We start from the raw sequence: 20,982 nt of genomic DNA on the forward strand, positions 1-20,982 counted from the left end.
TAGTCCTTTTCCACATTTTTCTTTTTGTAATTAGTCTTTTTTCTTTCTTTTATTCCTTTGATGCTTTATTTTTGCCCATGATTGCCATCAGTGTAGAGCTACCTTCCAAAGATTGTAACACAGTTGGCAGTTAGCAAACGTGGTTTTCATTGGGAATGATTCATAAGGGCAAGGACTCCTAAGGGGTTTTTATTATTATTGTGAGTTAAAAGAATAAGAAAGCTTCACAGTGAAATAGATCCTAAAGGAAGTGAGATACTTGTCAGTGCCTCTTTCAGTAAATTTTGATTTTTGAATTCTTCAGACAAAATTTGCTCATTTACTGCTCTAGAATATTTCTGAATACTATTCCTTGCAGGACGTATCTTTGACTCATGTGTTCATTGGTTTAAGGGTGCCACTACCTGTTCATCCTTCAGGTTTCTTTGATTATAAAGAAAGCATAAGGCACAAGACCGTGAATTTCAAGGTGGAGTGCTAGAATGGCCTGAAAAATGTCCTCAATGAGATATAGGGAGCCCTGGCTTTGTACCTCTTACCCATTCATTGCTAGAGTTAATTCAACATTTATCTGACTATTTAGGCTGGTATTTTCTTCTCTTATGTTGTGCTATGAGTGGCCTTGAGATTTCAGTTCAAGAGAACCATCCTCCCTAATGGTATTTTTATTTAAAGCACCAATTTCTCAATTGGGGTGGATTATCCTCCAGGGGGCATTCGGAAATGCCTCAAGACATGTCTGATCATCACAGCTGGGTGGGGTGGGCGGCAGGGGTGCGTGGCGGGGCTGCTGCTGGCATCTAGTGAATATATTCCAGGGAAGCTGCTCAATAAACATCCTATAGTAATGCACAGGAATGCCCCTCCATCAAAGAATTATTCTGCCCAAAGTATCAGTAGTGCTGGCGTTGAAGGTCCTCATTTAGGGTATTCAGGTAGCTGTGCTACTTTGCCAAACTTCCTCAGAGGTTCTCAGGGTTCTTTAATGACAAGTTCAATTGGCTACCTCCGGGAGATGTTATTTTTATGGTTATAAGTATATTACAGTGGTACCTCTGTACTGGTTAATTCGTTCCAGAACTCGTGACCAGTGTCAAAACCTACGAGTACCGATTACCAAACGAGGAAGCACTTTCTCTGGCGGGCGGCGTCATGACTCCCATGAGGTCTAGCACATGGGACGCGTCCTGAGCACACACCCAGTGCTGGAACACTTTTTTCTTGTCAAAATGCCATGAGTACAGGGTTTGACCAGTTCTGAACCGAGGAGTACGGAGGTGTGACTGTACTTGTGTCTGAGGGCTAGGTAGATGCTTAAAAGAGTTTCTTGGGAATTCTGAAATTTAGTAATAGTTGATCTTAAAAATTAAGGTGCGTCATACTGAAAAAAGGGCTATTTTTCTTTAGTATTGTAAATTTGCACTGGTAATAATATTTTAGAAATTAAAAATTCATGAAGCCTTTGCCCCTTCCCTCTTCACTTTTAAGGCTCTTATGAATCACTTTAAATCACTCTCTGGTTTAAATAATTGGTTCTCGTGATACAGTTTTTCAGTGTCTCAGCCCTTCTCCTGGGTTGGCACCACATGCAACCCCAGCATAAATCCATGTAAAATATCAGTGGACACCCTAATACTGCTCTTTTCTGCGGTATCGTCCTTTTTACCTCACCACTGAATTTGGAAGTAAACAAACCCCACAGCACTACTATATTTAAGTATACTGTTGAGAGAAAAATGAATTCTGTTTTACATACTACCTAGATTCTCAGAAAGTTATTTATGTCATTTGATCTAATGTCTTGAAAATTTGGTATTTAAATTATAACATTCAATTTTCTGGTGATCATGGGATGTTAAACATAAACTAAAACATACTTATATTTACATTTCATGCTTAAGTAATAGAACTTTTCCAGCTGTTTGTTTTTTCCCTATTATTATCACTAACACTATCCATCAAGTGTTTACTTTGTACGTATAGAAAGCATGGTACTGATTCTTCTCAGGAAACTTGATTGAGGTTTGGGGGTAAGTTGAAGGTGTTACAAGGATGCTATTCCAAAATTGGTAGTCTCTTTTCTAAAGTAGTAATAGTAACTGTTATTTTTGTAAAGTGAGATTTATTTCCTATTTGACATGCCTATTGAAGTAATATGTATCATTGGCTAGTTATGGGCTAAACTGCCTTAGAAGTTGTTTCTTATTTCTCAGATTTGTGCTTTGGTGGCATTAGTCATCTTTTCTGAATTAATGAGTGCTGTATTCCCATCTCAGATATCTAGCTTTTTTTCATGAAGATAATACTCAGTGGTTTCTTCTTGTTTTAAAGATACTATGCAGTTTGATATCACCATGCCAAAGTAATGATAACACTGAATTCTAAGTCATTCCACAGGAAAGATTCAGTTCCTCAAGTACTTAAGAGACTTTAAACATTTTCTTCTTAGACTCTTAACACATTCTACGTTTCTAAATAGCTGGTTTTTTGAAGAAAAGTCTCTTAATCTATTATGGTGCAGTTGATAAAATTACTCAGATGCATACAGTGGAATTTTTTTATTTTTGTTGAATAATATATTAGAGTACTGGCAGTGACATTTTGCACTTCTAGTCATTGTTTCCTTTGCTGTATTGTCCCGCTTCTGTGAGAAACAGTGAGACTATACTTGGTGATAGAGACAGCTGGGAGACCTCAGTGTAGCGGGAAGACTTTTGCCTTGTTGACTTTGTTAGCCAGTGTCCATTTACGTGAATGACTTCCTTTTTTAAGAGTGTATTTTGCTTTAAAGGTGTTCATCGTTCAGATCCCATTTAACTGTATTCAGACTTGAAGCAGGTATCAGAGAGATACAAAGTAGAAAGTCTCATTTTCTTCTTGGGTGAAGGGAGCTAAGGGAGAATTGGGAACCTAGATTTTGTATTACCTTTCCTACTGTCCCCTCATCTGAATTCACTTGCAAAAACCCTGCACTTCAATTCTTGCCTTTTATCTTATTAGCTCAATAGGATGATGTTTCCCCTCTAACACTTACAATGATCCCACCTCTTTTCATCTTTCCTGTTACTATCAGGAAGGAAAAGGACATTTGCTGCTAATATTTGAGTTTTACCCTGGTTAAATAAGGTTGTCCCCATACTTTGTGTACTTATCAAGTTCCACATTCTATAGGATGGCTCCATAATAAGAGAATTTTTTCTGGGCCTATTTTAGTTTTTGTAATTAGTGGGATTTTTATTTTATTTTCCTAAGTTTCATTTTTATTCTTTTTCATATATACTGTTGGTATTTGTGTTTTCCTGAGCTCCCTGAAATTTATGTTTCCAGATTTAGACTATTAACAGCTTTCAGTAACAATTTTCAGTTAACTTAAAAGAAATTACTAAGTAAAACTGGATCTAACAGAAACTGATTATTTAAAAGTGGATTCATGCTTTTATTTAATTTTCCTTTTATGGTGGTTTTAAGTACAAATCAATTTCAGTAAATTTACTTGGTAAATATCAATGATAAATTATATTGTTTTTTAAAAATATGAATAAAATTTACTTATGTCACTTCAGCAATTTTGGATTTTTACCTATGAACTTATATTTGTCTAGGTTTTACATAATTTCTTTTTCATAAATATGTGCCACCTATTAAAAATTATCCTCCTAAATATTTATATCTTTATCTAGATTTCTACTTTAATATGTATTAAAAAGTGATTATTCATGCATACTCTTCTTCCTTTCTGCTGTTAGTCTCCTGGGATAGAGGGTATTACTACTTCGTAAATATTTAATTTGGTTAAGTAATAAGTTAGCTAATTCCTGAAATATATCTTACCCTAGCTTTGATATTTATACATAACGATTTCACATATTTAGGTTTTTAATCTTTTGAAAGTTTGAGAGAAGGCTAACACTTTCACATTATAACTAGGATTTCAGAATGAAAGGGCTATAGTATTTTGCTTATAAAAATGAGTACCTTATTTGATGCTGCTCAGAATATATTTCCTTTGTAATATGTATTTTTTCTTTGATAGTGATTTCAATTATGAATGTCCCCAGTTTTAGTTCTTTAGCAATCTACCTCACAGGTCCTAAGTTTTACTAAAATATTTAAAAATGTCTTAACATAGAAACATAAAGTGATTAAGTGAATGTGTAACTGCAGTTTACTGGACAGTGTCTGAAAGTCTGTCTTACTGACTGATCTTTTGAGGGCTTTATCGATCAGTTTTCCAAGCTCCTTGTTGAATTCCGCAATCCAATGTCTAGCTTACTATTGAGGTATTTAGTATATATTCTTTTACTTTTTGTTCGAGGTACTTAAAAAGTAGTGTTGGTTCTCGTACCATTCATTGTTATGTTTGTCCTCATTAGTTGTGTGTGAAACAGACATCCCTGGAGCTTATTCTCCACACTCTGTGAATCCACTCATTAATCACCAGTCACCTTTGGAGATGGGAAAATTACTTACCTGTATTTCTTTTTCTCAGAAAGCGTGCTCTGGAATGGATTCACAAATGAGCTACCCTCCTTCCCTCAAAGAGTAAGGTTTCTACTTTACAGGATTTTTTTTCTTGGGTTATTTTTTCTCTCATCTTTTGAATTTGAAAAGAACTGAGGGAAGGCACCTGAAGAAACTACTGACATACTCACTAGGGGAGTTCCAAAGCTTGTGCTGCCCCTAGGGGCAGCATCAATGGCTCTTAAAGCTAGAAAGCTCATACTTGGAGTTGAAACAGGGGCTCAGAGAATCCATTTTCCCAGTGTACCTTCTGAAAGGATAAGTTTCAGGTAAGTAATTTTCTCTTACTATGTGATATGCTTTATTCATACTTGTAAAAGTACACAAGTCCAGTTCTCCAGGTGCAAAGGCAACTGTATTTGTTCAGTTTAGGTGGATAAGCTTTAGTGAATGTTAGACATATTTATTGTAAAACAAACTATGTCTGCACATGAGGTACATGAAATGGTAATATATTATAAATCAACAATAAGTATTTAATTAAAGGTACATCTATGATTAGGGTATTGTGATATTGTCATTTTATTTCTTAGTAAAGTCTTGGTAAACTTATTTTTTTAAGTAATTAGAAACAAAAAAGATCTTTGAACTCAAATTCAAAAGTAACTGAAATTGAGTGCATGTTAGCGCGTGCGCACACACGCACAGGCTGGGATGCTGGCAGTTATTCTCTTTAAATTAGATGCTTTCTGTGTGTGCATTGACCAGAATCAATTAGTGGAATAATTTAAAAATATTTATACAATTTTTAAAAATTGTGAGACAGCTTGAGCTGGTATAAGTTAGATTTTTTCAGTATGGTAGCTGTATGTAGTGTGGATTTAGCTTCTTAACAGATTCTTTAGAGCTCTTCAAGTATTTCTACTCAGTTCCCCCAACTATTGGCTCATTGATTTGCTGTGTATTTTGTGTTATTAAGTTACATGTTGATTTAGCATTTTAAGGTTTCAAACATTCTATGCACATTTACTTCAGAAGTAATTTTTAAGTGCAACTTACCTCTAAAATGATCCATATGAACAAGACAACATTTTAAAATATAATTACCCTTTTCACTTAGGATTAAGGCAGGTTAGGCCACCTTCAACTATTTGAAACAGTAGCTCTGAACTTGCAGATAAACAAAACAGACTTTTGAGTTGCAAATGGCAATCACAAAGTACATGTATTTTTCTTTGCGCCCAAGAGTAGTCTTCAGAAAACACAGTTATTTGCTGGTCACAGGGATTATGGACAGTTAAAACTAACAGCTATCTCCAGAGGAAAGAACAAAGAATGCCTTAGTGTATACCTGAAGTAGGTTAGGTTCAAGGAATGGTCATCTTGATTTCTTACAAGGATGGTACTCTTACTTCAGTGACATTGAGTCAGAATTTCCTCGTCTAAGATTATTCATGTAATTGTTCCTTCAAACATTTTGGGCAGCTTTATCAAAAGAACTTGAAATTGAAGTAAAAGTTAGTAACTGTTTGAATCAATGAATTACTGTGCCAGACTTTAGATTTGTCTTTGAGCCTACTGACAGTCACCTGGCAAATAGGAAAAATGGGGTAAATTATATATTTTTTATTATTAAGTAGAAGGAAGTACATACATCCTTTAAAGACAAATCTATACCTAATCCTAAGTTTTGAAAGAAATGTCTGAGAAATATTTAATATAGGGACATCGAGTGCTGAACTGTCACTGCTTAAGAATTTTTTTAGTGCAAGGACTATATTGGATCTCAGTGTTTACAGAAGAGGTTTTTATATTCAGAAAGCAGATATGTGTCTCAGAGCATCTTTCTTGATTCTAGGATACCATGTAAGATGCAATATTGATTTAATAATGGCTCTTGGGGGGAAATAAGAACTGCCACATTGAGTAGTGCTACATAGTAATGCATATGAAAATTTAAAATGTGACAGTTAAGGATACATGTATATTGTAGAAAGGTGACCATCAAAGATAACCAGCATCAGCAAGTAACTGAAGTTTCAAGAACTGTGATGTCCGGTTTTTCCAAAAAGACATCAAAAGGACTTTATCACTGTGCACTGCTCATTATTTATAAGATGGTATTTTTTAGCAAAGTGTGAGCATAATTGAATATGTGAGCTTACTCTAAAAATGAAGCACAAGATACATAGTGTGGCACACATGACGGGTGTGCCGTAATTCCTTTAGAAAGGCATTTTGGCGAATCTTTTCAAATAAAGAAATATAAAAGTAGTGAGTTCTCGGAAATAAAGATGTTGCTGGAAAAAAGGTTTAGACGCACCATAATTAGTATAACAACAATCCACAATGAGTTATGTGGGTTTATAATATGTTTCTTTTGGTTTTCCTATGACTTCAATAAGAAGAAAAATTTATTTCTTCAGTATTTTGTTTTCTGTCTTCTTTTTGAGCTTTTTCCATTTTACCCTCTGTTTGGAGAACAGCTAGACATTGAATGTTCTGTGCTTGTACCCTTACTGAGATTTTATTGTCAGAGTAGGACTATTTATTATATTCTTTTGTGAATCCTATTTTAAGGCACTTGTATTGATACTGTTCCAAGTAGAAAGTTTTGTGAAAATGAGATAAAATTTTTTGAAGTCATGAAAATCACAGAAACCACATATTATCTCTGATCTACACCTTTTTTTTTCTATAATAGAGATCAAATCTTTGCATTTGTAAGCAAAAGCTAAGCTTTCGTTGACTTGTTACATTGAGACAGTTCCCTTAAACCAATTTTCTCGCATCATATTCTTTGGGTTTACTTTTCATTATAGACTGATATATATTTAACAATGCTTCTAACTTTTAAGCTGTTTTGTTTCTTTAGTCTTTTGTATTGCTCGTGACTATAAGGTTTTATAATTTGAAATAGTTTTAACATCATAAAACACTGGTGATATATCATTTCTCTATTACCTTCCCAAATATGCCTTTTATTTTTATGTACAAGGGCTTTTGGGAATGATTCTCTCAGAGGCTTAAGCTGTGCTTTGCCTTCTTGAGAACTGAAATTATTTGGTAAGCGCTTGCTTTCTTTTTAGCTTCTAATTTTTCCCTATTTTATTTTGTACATGATATTTGTTTCAAGGTCAGAGGTTCCGTTACAGTTACTATGATGAATCCCAGGGGGAGATTTATAGATCCATTGAACATCTAGATAAAATGGTAAGTCTTTCAGGTGTGGGGTTTTAATGCTCTAAGATTTCTTTAATTTCAGATTAGTGATTCAAGACTTAATATGGTGAAATATACAATGCACTAATAATTCTTTATCTTTAAATGTGCAAAATATAGTTTGTAATCATAAGAATATTGATTATAAAAATAAGCCCTGTTCTATTAGTAGAAATTTCCTTCATCTTCATTTTATTTGGTTAATGAGACTACTTAATAATAAATAGATAAGGATTTTAGATACTATTTGGGAGAGTATGTTAGTTTTAGGGACAACAGGGTACTAATGCCAATATTTACTGTTAAGCAGAAATAACCAGAGCAAATTTTTGGTTTATTTTATTATTTCTATTTTTGGCCATATACTTTTTTCTTAAATGGAATGTCAATTTCTTATTTTAAATACAGACTTCTAAAATGATTTTGTTTTTACCTGGCCCAGGAACACAGTAGACAGTGATTCTGTCACTGTCCTTGAAGTCGTACGGTAGTGACAGCACTTCTCTAGTATTTCAAAAGTCATGTAAATTATTTGGCATCTCCTCATAAACAGAATGTTAAACCTAGCAGGTATATCACTAACTTGCTGTGACCTTTGACAGATCCTTTGAATTCTCTCGTCCTCAGCTTGTCATCTCTAAGATGAGAGAATTGGAGTAGACGGTCTCTAAATTGTCTTTAAACCTGTATCAGCATTTACGTCTGTGATTTGCTAAAATCAACTTTACCACTGTGTTAAAAGCTTTATGCATATGCTTTAGTACAAGAATATTTAGTCTAAAGTAGATAAAACATTTTAGTAAGAATTCTGGATCTGAACTTATAGGTAGATTATACTGCATAGTACATTTTTTTAAGAGACAGAATGAATTCAAATTCAGTTACTTAAGAAATTTTATTATATTTAAATTAATCTTGTTACTTTAAATGAAATTATGGCCTAATATTTTTTATCTTTGGAATTTTGTCTAGATTTTAGTTTACTGACTTTTCTTTTTTGGTTTTTTACGCTGTCATTTCAGTCATTTAATTCTTTTCTGACTTCTAGTTCTAATATTTTTTTTGAGGTTTGGTTATCATTTGCCTCAGAAAACTCTTCTGGTTCATTCATCACTTATTTTCTTCATACAGCGAATGCTTAATGGGTCTCTACTGTGTATCTGTCACTCTGTGCAGTGTTGATGATATTAAGAAGAGAAAACATGGCCTCTGACTTAGTGGAGCTTACAGTCTAGTCTTTGAACACACTTAAAAAGAAGCTACTACAATATAGAGATGTAAGAAATATTTAGGAGGTAGTGTAGACACAATGGTCTCCTTACTGTTCCTCAGAAATGCCGTATGTGTGCCTAGCTTAAAGCTTTACTCCTTTCTGCACTTGACTGTCTCACTTACCTTATGACCTTGCTCAGCTTTCACCTTCCCAGTGAGGCCTACTGACCACCCTATTTAATTTTGCATCCTATGCACTCAACCCATTCAGCATTCCCAACCCACATTACCCGGCTCTACTTTCTCTTCTAACAAACTAAAATTTTGACTTATTTATTACAGTATGTTAGGATATATTTTTTTCACTAATGTATCTGAAGTGCTTAGAATAATGATTTGAACATAAGTAGGTGCTCAGTAAATATTTTTCAAATGAATGAATGATCGCATATGACTTTCCAATATACATAATTAAATTAAATGAATACCCTAAGATTAATGAGAAAGACATAAAATGAAAGTAACTTATAACAAATTAATATATATTTAATAATGTATATACCCAGGCACACTTTTTATTAGTAAAGACATAATGAAGTAGTTAGATGCTTACACACATAGTATCATTAATGTAGCACTACAAATGAGAATGTACACAGTTGCTTTGTATTTGTGACTAAGTTGCATTCCTGAGCGACTTGATTTTTCAAATGGTGATCAACTCTTAGTAAAGTTGTAAACTAAACACAGTATACAGTCTTCTTTACTTTATAAGGTAGTTCCATTCCTGGGAAATCTATGTATTAGAATCGTATAAAACTCCTTTGTATGTTTGTATGTAAAATGGAGTTAGGAGGTAGATAATTATAAGCAGGTTTTTCACCTACATGAACGTGTGAAAGTGTCATGGGGTGAGAACAGTACATTGTGTGTGGGACTGGCCTGTACTGCAGGACAGTCAGCATCCCTGGAGTTCCCCGACTGAATCCCCTAGCTGCATCTTCTCATTGTTGGGACATCCCAAAAACATGGACACAATTTTTCATCGTGCCCCTACGGTGAACAATTGTTCTATGAACTTACGCTGCTTTTTTCTTCATCTTAGTACTTATTACTGTGTGACTGTGACTTAATATTTGTTGGTGATAACTTCCTCTATTAGATTATAAGATTCATGAGATCAGCATCTTTTTCCATTTCCTGTCAGTGGGTATTCAATATATATATTGTTGAATGAATCAGTGGAAGAAAGAATGGGGAGTGGTGAGAAATGATGCTAGAGGATCTAGAACAGATTGTTTAAAGAATATGAAATAGGAAAATGATAAATTAGATTGTATTTGAGTAGATCATATAGCTGTAGTGGAGCAAATGAATAGGAGGGATGCCAGAGAAGTGAAGAGATTAGTTGGGTAATTCAGGTGAGAAATGGTAATTTAGACAGTGGATGGGGGGTGACGGTAGGAGAGAGGGACAGTGGATGTATTCAGTATATTTAAAAGACAAATTTCTGATAGGACTTGGAGAAGGAAGTATCAAGGATGGCTCCTAAGTACCTTGTTTATGCTACTGCTAGGGTGTTGCCATTCAGTTAGGTCAGAAACACCAAAAGATAGGCCCACGTTTTTTAGGAGGTAAGGAGATCATAAATCCTATTAGGGAATATTTTCTGTTGCCTTTAAGATATCCAAGTGAAGATGTCAATCAATTAGGCATTTGGATTTTCATATTGCCAGTTATCTTTTTTTAAGATTGATTTCTTCTTTCTTTCATTTCTTTATTTGTTTGTTTATATAGAGAGATAGGAAGGGAAGGAGAAAGAGAAGGAGAGAAACACTGATATGCAAGAGAGACATCGATCAGACACCTCTCACATGCCCCCTACTGGGAACCTGGCCCAATCCAGGTGTGTGCCCCAATGAGAATTGAACCTGCAGCCTTTTGGTTTGCAAGATGATGTCCAAGCCAGTCAGGGCACCTCCTAATTTTAGTATAAGATTAGTTTTTAAATGTTTTTCTTTATAATACCAAAATACATTGGCTTGGCAGTTATTTTTTAGTGCACTTAAAGTGAAGGTGCTGGTGGAGATGTGGCAGTAAACAAGCAGATGTGATCTCATAGAAATTTTACTCTAATGGGAGGGAGACACACATTGTTTCAGAAAAGGTAAGGATGTATGTTAGTTGCCAAAAGTGGTGTGTGCTGTACAGAAAATATTAAAAGGGTTTTGAGATAGTTAATGATTCGAGGCTGATTGGAGAAAGACTTCCTTGAAGAGGAGCATTAAACTGAGATATAAATGTTGAGGAAGAACAAACCAAGTAGTGGTTATAGGGAGGACCTTCTAGATGGAAGGAACTGCCAGTGTGAAGACCTTAAGATGGGAAAGATGCTGGTGGGTTAGAAGGGAAAAAAGGCCAGTGTTGCAGGGGTATAGTAGTTAAGGGTAAGAATGGTGCAAGCTGTGATAAAAGAGAAAGGCAGGAATCAGATAATGTAGGGCTTTGTATTCCAGAGTAAGAAATTTATGTAAGTGCAGTGGGCTGTGAGATGATGTGATTTACAGTACTGTGGAGGTTACGCTGGCTGTTTAGAGAATAGGTTCTACAGCAGTCTCAGGGGTGGTAACAGTGGGCGTTGGCACTGGTTTAGGGAGAGAGGGTAGATAGATGGTAATGAAAGCCAGGGCAGAGATGAGATTGTCTGCTGCAGTAATCATTAATCATCAGTTTGTTTTTACAACTGAAATAGTCTGTGGAACTTTTTCAAAATCGGCTTGCTCATGCCCGCCCCTGGAGATCCCCTTTCAGGAGTTTGGAAAGAGTCCCAAAATCTTTTTTCCTAAAATAGTTTGTAGGTAAGTTTTTACCTCTACGGTTCCTGATCTGTTGAAGAAGAACAAAATGTCCTTGTTTTCTCTAATATTTAGCTATTTAAATCATTTGCAAACTTTAGTCAGGCAACATTTAATTTTTCAAATGTAGGAATTTGTAAGTCAGTGAATGATGCTTTTAGCATAAAGAAGACGTTTTCCTCAAAACATTGGCTCACCTGTTCTCAAGTGAGTGAATGTAGTAGCATCCTTTGGAATTCTCTAGAATTGTGTTCACATTTAAATACTTACATATTCTTTGTTAGTCTATATTTGTGGTATATGTAACATCCATACTTAACAATTCTTTTAGCCTTTCTACTAATTCTGTGTTGATTGTTAGTTTATGTTAAGAGTACTAGTTTTATTTGTCTCTCTTGATGTATATGATCAGTTAGATAGACTTTGGTTTCTTACTTTGAGGCGGAGCGAAAATGAGTTATTTACCCATTAGGATGATTCTCATAACTTCTCCTGAAAATGTTGCCTTTTCTGCTAGTTAAGTCTTTGAAATTTCAAAAAGTATAAGTAATCTTTTAGGTGATCTTTTAGGTGACTTCTAAATCTGCATCTGATTTACCTTACTTTAGATGTCCAAATTTACCAGAGTATAACATCGAAAAATTTATTTAAATAGCTTGGAATACAGTTTCTGAATAAGTATCAAGCATTTGCTTCATGTTAATATACTTAACTTTATTTATTTAAATATGTTATTTATTTATTTATAGAGAGAGGGGAAAGAAAGGAGAAAGAGAGGGAGACAAACATCAATGTGTGGTTGCCTCTCACGTGCCCTGACTGGGAATTGAACTTTGGTTCTCAGGCTGGCCCTAAGTCAGGCTGGTCCACTGAGCCAACCCAGCCAGGACTTGATTTTAATATTTGATATAACATTTGATGTGGAGTTGACTTTTGTGGTCCATTTATTGAAACATTTATTTATTTATGGAATTTTTAAATGACTCGTAAGTGTTTTGTTCTTTTATTAGCATGCTGTTAATTCAGGTCATAAGTCAATTCTGGGAATTAGGATAAATGGATTAAGAATGGTTAGCTCTGTTTGTATACCCATGTGTGTTTTTATATATATGTGTACATATGTATACTCACTGTTAGGCAGACTTTTTTTTTTAAGGTTTTATTTATTTACTTTTAGAGAGAGGGGAAAGGAGAGAGAAAGAGAGAGACGCATCAATCTATTGCCTCTTACACATCCTCAATCCAGGACCCAGCCTGCAGCCCAGACCTGACTGGGAATCGAGCCAGAGACCTCTTGGTTCCCAGGCAGGCGCTCAGTCCACTGAGCCACACCAGCTGGGGCTAGGCAGACTCTTATATAATGTGTTTTCTTAATTGACTTATGTAACCAAATGGTAAATATTCTCTCTGTATTCCTTTCTTAAGGTGTCAGTTTGAGTTATATGTTCTAAATAATCTTATTCATTTGAGAACCAATATCTTAGTTTCTATGTGCAGTCTTTTCAGAGCGAATACACTGTGATGGTTCTCTGTATAAGTATCACAAAAACAATAATTCTAATTATAATAATTATACACTTGGAAAGTTTGATAGAGTGAAAAGAAATTTTTAAGTATAAAATTTTAGATTTAACCTGTTCAAAATTTGTGTGTTTATTAAGTTTTGGTTCTTTTTGTTATCAGAAAAGTCTTAACTAAATGTAGTTATTAAAACGCTAGAAAATAAATGAAAGTATTTCCAGGTTCTAAAAGCAAAAGAAAAATAGCTGTTTTTATTACAAAATGTTAGTACCTCTAGCATTTGAGTATCTTGGCAATTAATTATATGAAAAAACACATAAAGAAATAAAAGTGATATATGAGAAAACTAATTGGATCTTCCAAATGATGTATGGGCGGGGAGAGAAGGTAACTTGTTACAGGAGATGTAGGGTCTAATAGTCATGATGTTGTCAGCTACTGACCATGTTTTTTGGTGATTAGTACTTTGTAATTTTAGTAATTCCAGTAAAGAAAGCAGAGCATATTTTAAGACAGTGATTTTTGCTAACTTTTTAGATCAACACTTGAAACATTAGCTATATTTTATATATATTACATGAATCATATGTTATTTTTTCTGTACCACTTTTGATGTAGACCAAAGTTTCAATATGGACGTTGGCAAATTATGATTTGGCAGAGAGAATCTGAAAAATGTCATTGTAGTCATCCTTGTAACTTTTTTACCTTCTACATTTATTAGTAGCTACTTCATTTTATTTGACCTTCAATTACTTATCTTCCCTTCTTCTACTCTTTTGAAAGTGAAATTTTTCATCTTTGTCTACTCATACTTCTTTCTCTTGAATGTAGACCAATAGTTTCTTTAATAGTTTTCACTGCTGTATTTTTAAAACACCATCAAGATAGCTATTTAAATAACGATTTAAGATACTATATAACATCTTTAAGATAGTACATTGCTTCTTAGCACTGTTATCTTTAGGGTGATTTTTTTCCCATAAAATTTCTTTCACTTTAAGATTTTATCTCGATGCCTCCTACAGAGACCAGAATGTTTCTTCCCTAAAGGTGTACCCATCTCTCCAACATAAATGTATATCCTTGCTAGTTGTGTACACCTAGGTGTTATGGTGATTAACTATGTGTTCATAGTTAAAAGACATGGTTCTAGTTTTTATTTCTAAAGGCCTTTAAAAAAGTTTTGCTATTCTTTGGTGTTTATTTCAGAGGGAGATTTTTTCTTGATGATAATATTTAAAATTAAAATTAAATATTTTATTCTATATAAACTTTTTAAAAGGGGTAGGTACTTGTTACTTTACCAGAGTCCTGAATTTGCAGTTCTGACGGTTACAACTGCCCCTTTCGTTTAGGATTGCCACTGGCATTTGACATTGCAAGCTTTTACCTGTTACTTGGAGAGTGAGCAAAGTGATAGCTAGATTCCCTCTGCCCTTGTCCCCCTCAAGGTAAAAAGTTAGCTTTCAGTCTGAGGATTTCTTGATGAAGCTACTAAATTCCTTATAAATCCAGTCTGATTTGTATCGTGGAGTTGAATGGGTAGTGGCCTGCTTCACTGCTTCATATTAGGTTAAACTCGTGGGAACAAATACTCAGTGTGCAGACTCTGTGCATATTTTCCATCACCTGGATCTTAGTTTCACTGAGATATCTTCCAGTATTTTAGGAAATAGAACAATTAGTTAAGCATATTTAAGAAGCATTTTATTTTTCATTATCTTGGAATTTTGGTAATGTAATTTCAAAATTGTTAGCACCAAAACATAAATATATACAAAAGCATATTTGCCAGTGTTCTTTATTAGTTAGTGGATGTCCCATTTTGCAGTTTTATTACCATTATTGCTGTTGTTTGTGTACTTCATGAATTTTTCAGTGTAAAGCCTTAAACTTTTCTCCTTTATAAAAAGGCATAACTCTTAACTACCATAGTCTTCAGAGAACTGGGTGTAATGAAACTGATTCTTGCCCTGGTAGGTACATAACATGCTTTAGGGAATTAAAGTTTTAATTTTAATCCTTCATATTCTGCTCTCACAATTTTTTATTGTTATAATTTAACCATTATCTCTTCATTTTGAACACTTTATTTAGTAGCGTCTTCTCTACATTTATAACTTTATGTCTTTTCTATGTGAAATTTCTCGGTCAGTTGCTTTGAATTCTTTGTCTTCTACAGTGGAATCATTAGTTTCCTTCTATTTGAGTTCCTCACGTCAACATATAAATTTGATAAGTTCAGAAATGTGCTTTGAGCTTTTGACATTAATACATGCATTGGAACCTTAATGTCACATAATTTATTAATGAGTGGGATTCTATTTGAGTAAACTCTCTTAGACTTCATCCAAGAGCATTAAAAGTTCTCGTATAATGCGTATACAATATTATTTAAAGAGATTATTTAAAGAATTATTAGTATGTCTTTTGTTATACTATATCAAACAGAGTAGTCAATCAGAAAGAGCCTAGGATTAAAAATTTTGAAGCTTTTAACCCTTTTTTAATGTCTCAGGTTTTTTTTTTTATCTTCAGGGAGTCATAGCTCTATTACCTGTATTTATGGAAGAGATTTATTACTTCATGTCTGTATTACTTCCTGATTTAGAAATATGTGATTTACTTTGTACCAGAATTATAATAGTAATTGTTTATCTTAGGTTTAACTTTTTAAAAAATATTTTATTTATTTATTTTTAGTGAGAGGGAAAGGGAGGGAGGAAGAGAGGGAGAGAAGCATCAATGTGTGAGAGAAACATGGATCAGTTGCCTCCTGCATGCGCCCCAACTGGGGACCAGGCCCACTTTTGGTTTGCTGGATGGCACCCACCCAGCGCAGCCCCGCCCACTGGTCAGGGCCATAGGGTTAACTTTTAAGTTAGTTCACATGTCTCTGAGCTTACAGCAAATGTCAGTGGAGACTGTTGATGCGGAAGTTGTAGCTGAGTTGGCAGGGGAAACCAACACTGGTTGTAGAAAAGTCTGAGAGTGGCTAATTGGTGTGGGAGCCACTGAAAGTTGATTATACATGTATATGCCTATCTTTTAGATATATTTGTAAAAGGTGATGATGTTTATGAAGGACTTGAATATTCTAAAAAAAGTTTATTTCAATTTTATTACTGCCATGGCAATATTTATGTGTCATCTACTGATTACTATCATTTTTCAGATGACTGTTCATCTGATTTCTTTGGGTGCTTTTTACACATTGCTTGTTTTGTTAAAACATGTTGAATATAATTTAAAAACTACACAATATGTTAGTTAATTCCCTAGTTAAATTTCCATTTACATCTATCCCAGAGGATAGTAACCCAGTTTATTGAGAACAAATGTAAATTATTTTATCAGAATAAGAAAACAAGGTAAGGTCATTGCTGTGTGAGTCAGCCAGAATCATCACTTTATTTGCCCAATTCAGATGAGTTGAAGTTGCTCTGTGTTAATGTAGGACGAGTACACTGTTTGACTGCCTTTGCAGCAGAGTAGGGAGTTCAGTGTAAGGAGGTATCCGAGTCATAGTGGTGGTTTTAATGGCAGTCTAAAAATTTCGATTCTGAACAAAACTCTTAAAGTATTCTTGTTTAAAGTAGTAAAGAGATTAAAAGTGTTTTTTTAAGTTCATAAAAGACCTGTTTTGTTGAATCTTTTACTAATCTTATATGGGCTGAAAGTTAATTTAAAAATATGTAAACTATGTTTTTAGTTTGTAGTATCTTTTTTTTGCCAACCCACATAATTACTGATAATTTAAAATGTCTTGCACACTGTTACTATGTAAGTATAGTTATGGAAATAGTTAAATTACAATCAACTCTTGATTATTTATGCCATTGGTAGGAGAAATATAGTGTATATGGTAAAAAACAGGCATATATCAAATTTAATTTTAGATTCCTATGAAAATTTTCATAATAGATTTACTTTTCTAAATATTTATATAAGAAAAATATAAAATTGTGAAATGTTTGAGGATTATGAGCTAAGTAAAAACTAGTGAAGGTGGTGTAGAAACATACAAGGAAGTCAGGGAAAACTAAGTTGGAGATGAAAAGTTTTCCGCTAATAAAGTGTGCATATTACTGAGAGTTGACTACAATGAGACGAGCTTTGAAGGAATGAGTTTGATATTTCACAAGGTTTTTTTAATGTTTTTTATGTACTTCTTTTTAATTGAAAAGTTATGGTGTTTAGCTCTAAATAACAGTTTAAAAATGCAACTAGGAAGTAATAAATTGTGTCCTTTCTTTTTCTTTCATTTCTTCTCTCTCTCTCTCTCTCTCTCTCTCTCTCTCTCTCTCTCTCTCTTTCTCTCTTTCTCTCTCTCTCTCTCTAGGGTATGAGCATTATAGAACAATTAGACCCTGTATCTTTTAGCAATTACTTGAAGAAATACCATAATACTATATGTGGAAGACATCCCATTGGAGTGTTATTAAATGTGAGTATCTTTAGGAAGACTTGAGTTTTTAACATTTGATCCTAATAATGTTTTAAAATATCTTAAATATCTTAAGGCATCTGTGATACCTTATTAGCATTGGTTTTAAGTATATATAGTCAATTTTCTTTCTAGTACATTTAAGAGAATTTCAATTTCCATTGTCTTCGTTACTTGAATACAGTTATTTATCACTGAAAGTCAGGCCAGTACTTTCTTTTAAATACAGAAAATTACTTAGAACACAAGCCATTTTCTCTAGATCCTCAGCCAATTCCAGTATGCTTTTTATAAATATAAACCAAAGTAACCTTTTAGGAGATATGTTCTTATTGATTTCTTGGTTTTTATTTAGTGTCCTAGACTCTGTAAAAATAAATGGGAGGTTTTGATCTTGAACTTTAGATATGTGTAAGTTAATAAGGCAAGATAGATGACATGTATATGTTTTTCTTTTTACAAGAAAAAAATTCATTTAAGGAATCTTGGTAAAGGCAGAAGTCTTGGTTAGCTGGCTTTTGAAAGAGATAATAACATTAATTTTTCCACTAATAAAACAGTATGGATTTTCTGAAAGAAAATGCAAGACTTTTTAAGAATGAAGAAAGTGTGTCCTCAGGAATGGGAGGAGAAAGTTACAATGGGCTCGTTGCTTGGAAAGGCGGAGGCATAATGGATAAAGTAAGGCAGTCTAAAATAGTCTAGGGTAGGGACTGGAAGTCCAGGGTTAATTTAATGTGATGTGAAATGCAGTGCATTATGATTTTTACTAAGGGTTTTCTCTTAAGCAGTATTGATTAACTGGAAGAAAAGCCTAGTAAGGGCTTAAGTTAATTTCTGAAATTTAAACTAGAATAAGCTACACTAATATCCTAATATGTGAACTGAATCAAATAACATTTTTATATAATAAATGATGAACCAATTAAAAATTAAAGTAAAAATCCTGGTATACTTCTTGAAACTTAATTTATATACATTTCAAACTTAGCCAGAGTCAGACAAAGAAAAGACTACAACATTTCAAGGTAGTAGAAGTACCTCAGGTTTAGTTTAGAGAATAGAGAGAAAGATGCTATGAGTTACTTGTTTTTTTTGTAAGTGGCCTTATTATATATAAGGCCAGGTAGGGGTGGAAGATGACTGATATTTATCTAGAAGCTATGTTAGGAGAACTTCTTTGATAGAATTAAATAAGAAATTCTCATTCTATTTAATGGGAGGTAATGAGAAATTCAAGAAACAAGTGAAGAGTGAAAGAGATCTAGACTTCAGCTGTGAAGCCGAACAAGTTAAGCCACCAGCACATTCAAAGATGGCTCCTTTTTTCTATGATGTCTGTCTTAACCAAATTTTTCTTTTTCCAGGCTATCACAGAGCTCCAGAAGAATGGAATGAATATGAGCTTTTCCTTTTTGAATTATGCCCAGTCAAGCCAGTGTAGAAACTGGCAAGACAGTTCAGTGAGTTACGCAGCCGGAGCACTCACGGTCCACTGAAGCTCTGAGTCCTCAGGGATGCCACCTGCACATGCTCATTCTCTGTTCGGGGTCCCAGCCCAGCCCTTACCAAGATCCTGGTCCTGGTTTGGGGGGATTCTGAAACCTCAAACTAATAGAACTTTCTTCTCTTCTTTTCTAGTAGGTGTAGTCCTTCCTTAATTTCAACTCATTAAAAAATGCTTTATAGTTTAGGGCAGTGGAAGGAAGGCTGGCATCAAATATTTTGATCAAAAAAAGATGGCAATGTAATGGCCCAGTTGTGGCATTTTTTTGAAAGTAACTTGTAAAGCATTTACCATATCCTAAACTTGCACTCTTTGCAGACTTGTGCACATATATTCCGCTTTCAGAATAGTTTTGCAAATTGTACACAAACAAAAAAGGTGGAAGCTTTTTAATAAAGAAATTGCATTTATAAATGATCTGTATTAGAATATAATAATTCTCCAGTTATAGTCCATTACTACCCATGTTGTACAACAGATACCTTCTATTTTAGTTGCTAATAAAGGGCTACACAACTCAAAATAGTCTGATTTAAACTTATTGCTCTGTGGTATATATGAAAATTGTTTTTATTAATTCATCTCAGAATTTTTACGTTAAAAGTGGTAAACTTCAGCTCTTACATAAAAATATGTTAGGATGTATTTTATATTTTGCATATTTATGTGATTTTTTTTATCACAGATATCAATCCTATTTTAAAGTTAACTTTTAAATGACCTATAGTTTGTTTTTGTGTGTGTGGCATCACTTTGTGTCATTACTATATTGTATATTCAGGACTGGTAAAGAGCAGAGATGTAGTCCTTCCCCTCAAAGATCACGTTCGATAGGCAGTAGTCTGCAAACGAGGAGAATGAGCGTGTTCTAAAGCTTCTCAGACCATTGCAGACCGTGCACTACTGCTATGCTTTTTTAGTGCTCTAAGCAATTTGACTCGAAATTTTAGTAAGAAATCATTAACAATAACAACAAAAAGCCACCAGATTTTCTTACAGTTCTAAAATTTTTTTGTCATGATTTTTGGTGCGGCTCTTCCAACTAAAATAATGGTATGGTGTTGTATTTCTTTCTTTAGCATAGACCAATTCTAGTCACTTTGGGGAAAAGATATAATTCAGTTAGTTAAATATTGGCCACCATGCATGTAATAGATTATACCTATTGGAATCTAACACTGGGTACCTTCATTGCATTGGAGAATGTTTATATCTCCAGTGTTATGCCAGAATAGCACAATTTTTAGATGCCTTGCACCAATTTTAATTTTAAGATTGCATTTCTTATTTACTAAATATCAACTTTATATGTGCAAGAATTGAGATAAAATAATGCTATCTTTTGGATTCAAAATTACCCACCTATACATGTGTGGAAATTATACTCTTACATATTACTGATTTATTTCCCGTCATTTATATACACTTTTGAGTGCTATAAATATTTATTTCTTATTTATTATATAGACTATAAACATTTCAAAGTTGACTATAAAATGAATTTTTAATGTTTTCTGAGTATAAAACTAACACATGATTATTATGGAAAACTTAGAAAATACTGAAAAGTCTAAAGAAGAGAAAATTATTTGCAATTTCATTATCAGAGATAACACTGTTAATAATTTTTTGTAATTTCTTTCAGACTTTGTCTATGCTATTTATATGTATGAGTGTGTATATGTGTTTGTGTGTGTGCATAATAACAATATTGAGATTATATTGACCAGATAGTTGTATAGCCTACATTTTAT

At 33.7% G+C, this 20,982-nt stretch overlaps 1 protein-coding gene across 5 annotated transcripts in view; it reads left to right on the top strand.

Annotated features, from left to right (window-relative positions):
- Positions 1 to 19,751, top strand: part of MEMO1 (mediator of cell motility 1) — a 110,259-nt gene extending 90,508 nt beyond the window's left edge. For all 5 annotated transcript variants that reach the window (XM_053923601.1, XM_053923603.2, XM_071221571.1 and 2 more), the window contains 3 exons: positions 7,598 to 7,674; positions 17,617 to 17,721; positions 19,089 to 19,751. In XM_053923601.1, coding sequence (XP_053779576.1) covers positions 7,598 to 7,674; positions 17,617 to 17,721; positions 19,089 to 19,220 — 314 coding nt within the window. In that variant the 3' untranslated portion in view covers positions 19,221 to 19,751. The remainder of the gene's footprint in view (positions 1 to 7,597; positions 7,675 to 17,616; positions 17,722 to 19,088) is intronic.
- The last annotated feature ends 1,231 nt before the right edge of the window (positions 19,752 to 20,982 follow it).

The sequence above is a fragment of the Desmodus rotundus genome, chromosome 5 (genome assembly GCF_022682495.2).
Source record: "Desmodus rotundus isolate HL8 chromosome 5, HLdesRot8A.1, whole genome shotgun sequence".
In the NCBI taxonomy this organism is placed as follows: domain Eukaryota; kingdom Metazoa; phylum Chordata; class Mammalia; order Chiroptera; family Phyllostomidae; genus Desmodus; species Desmodus rotundus.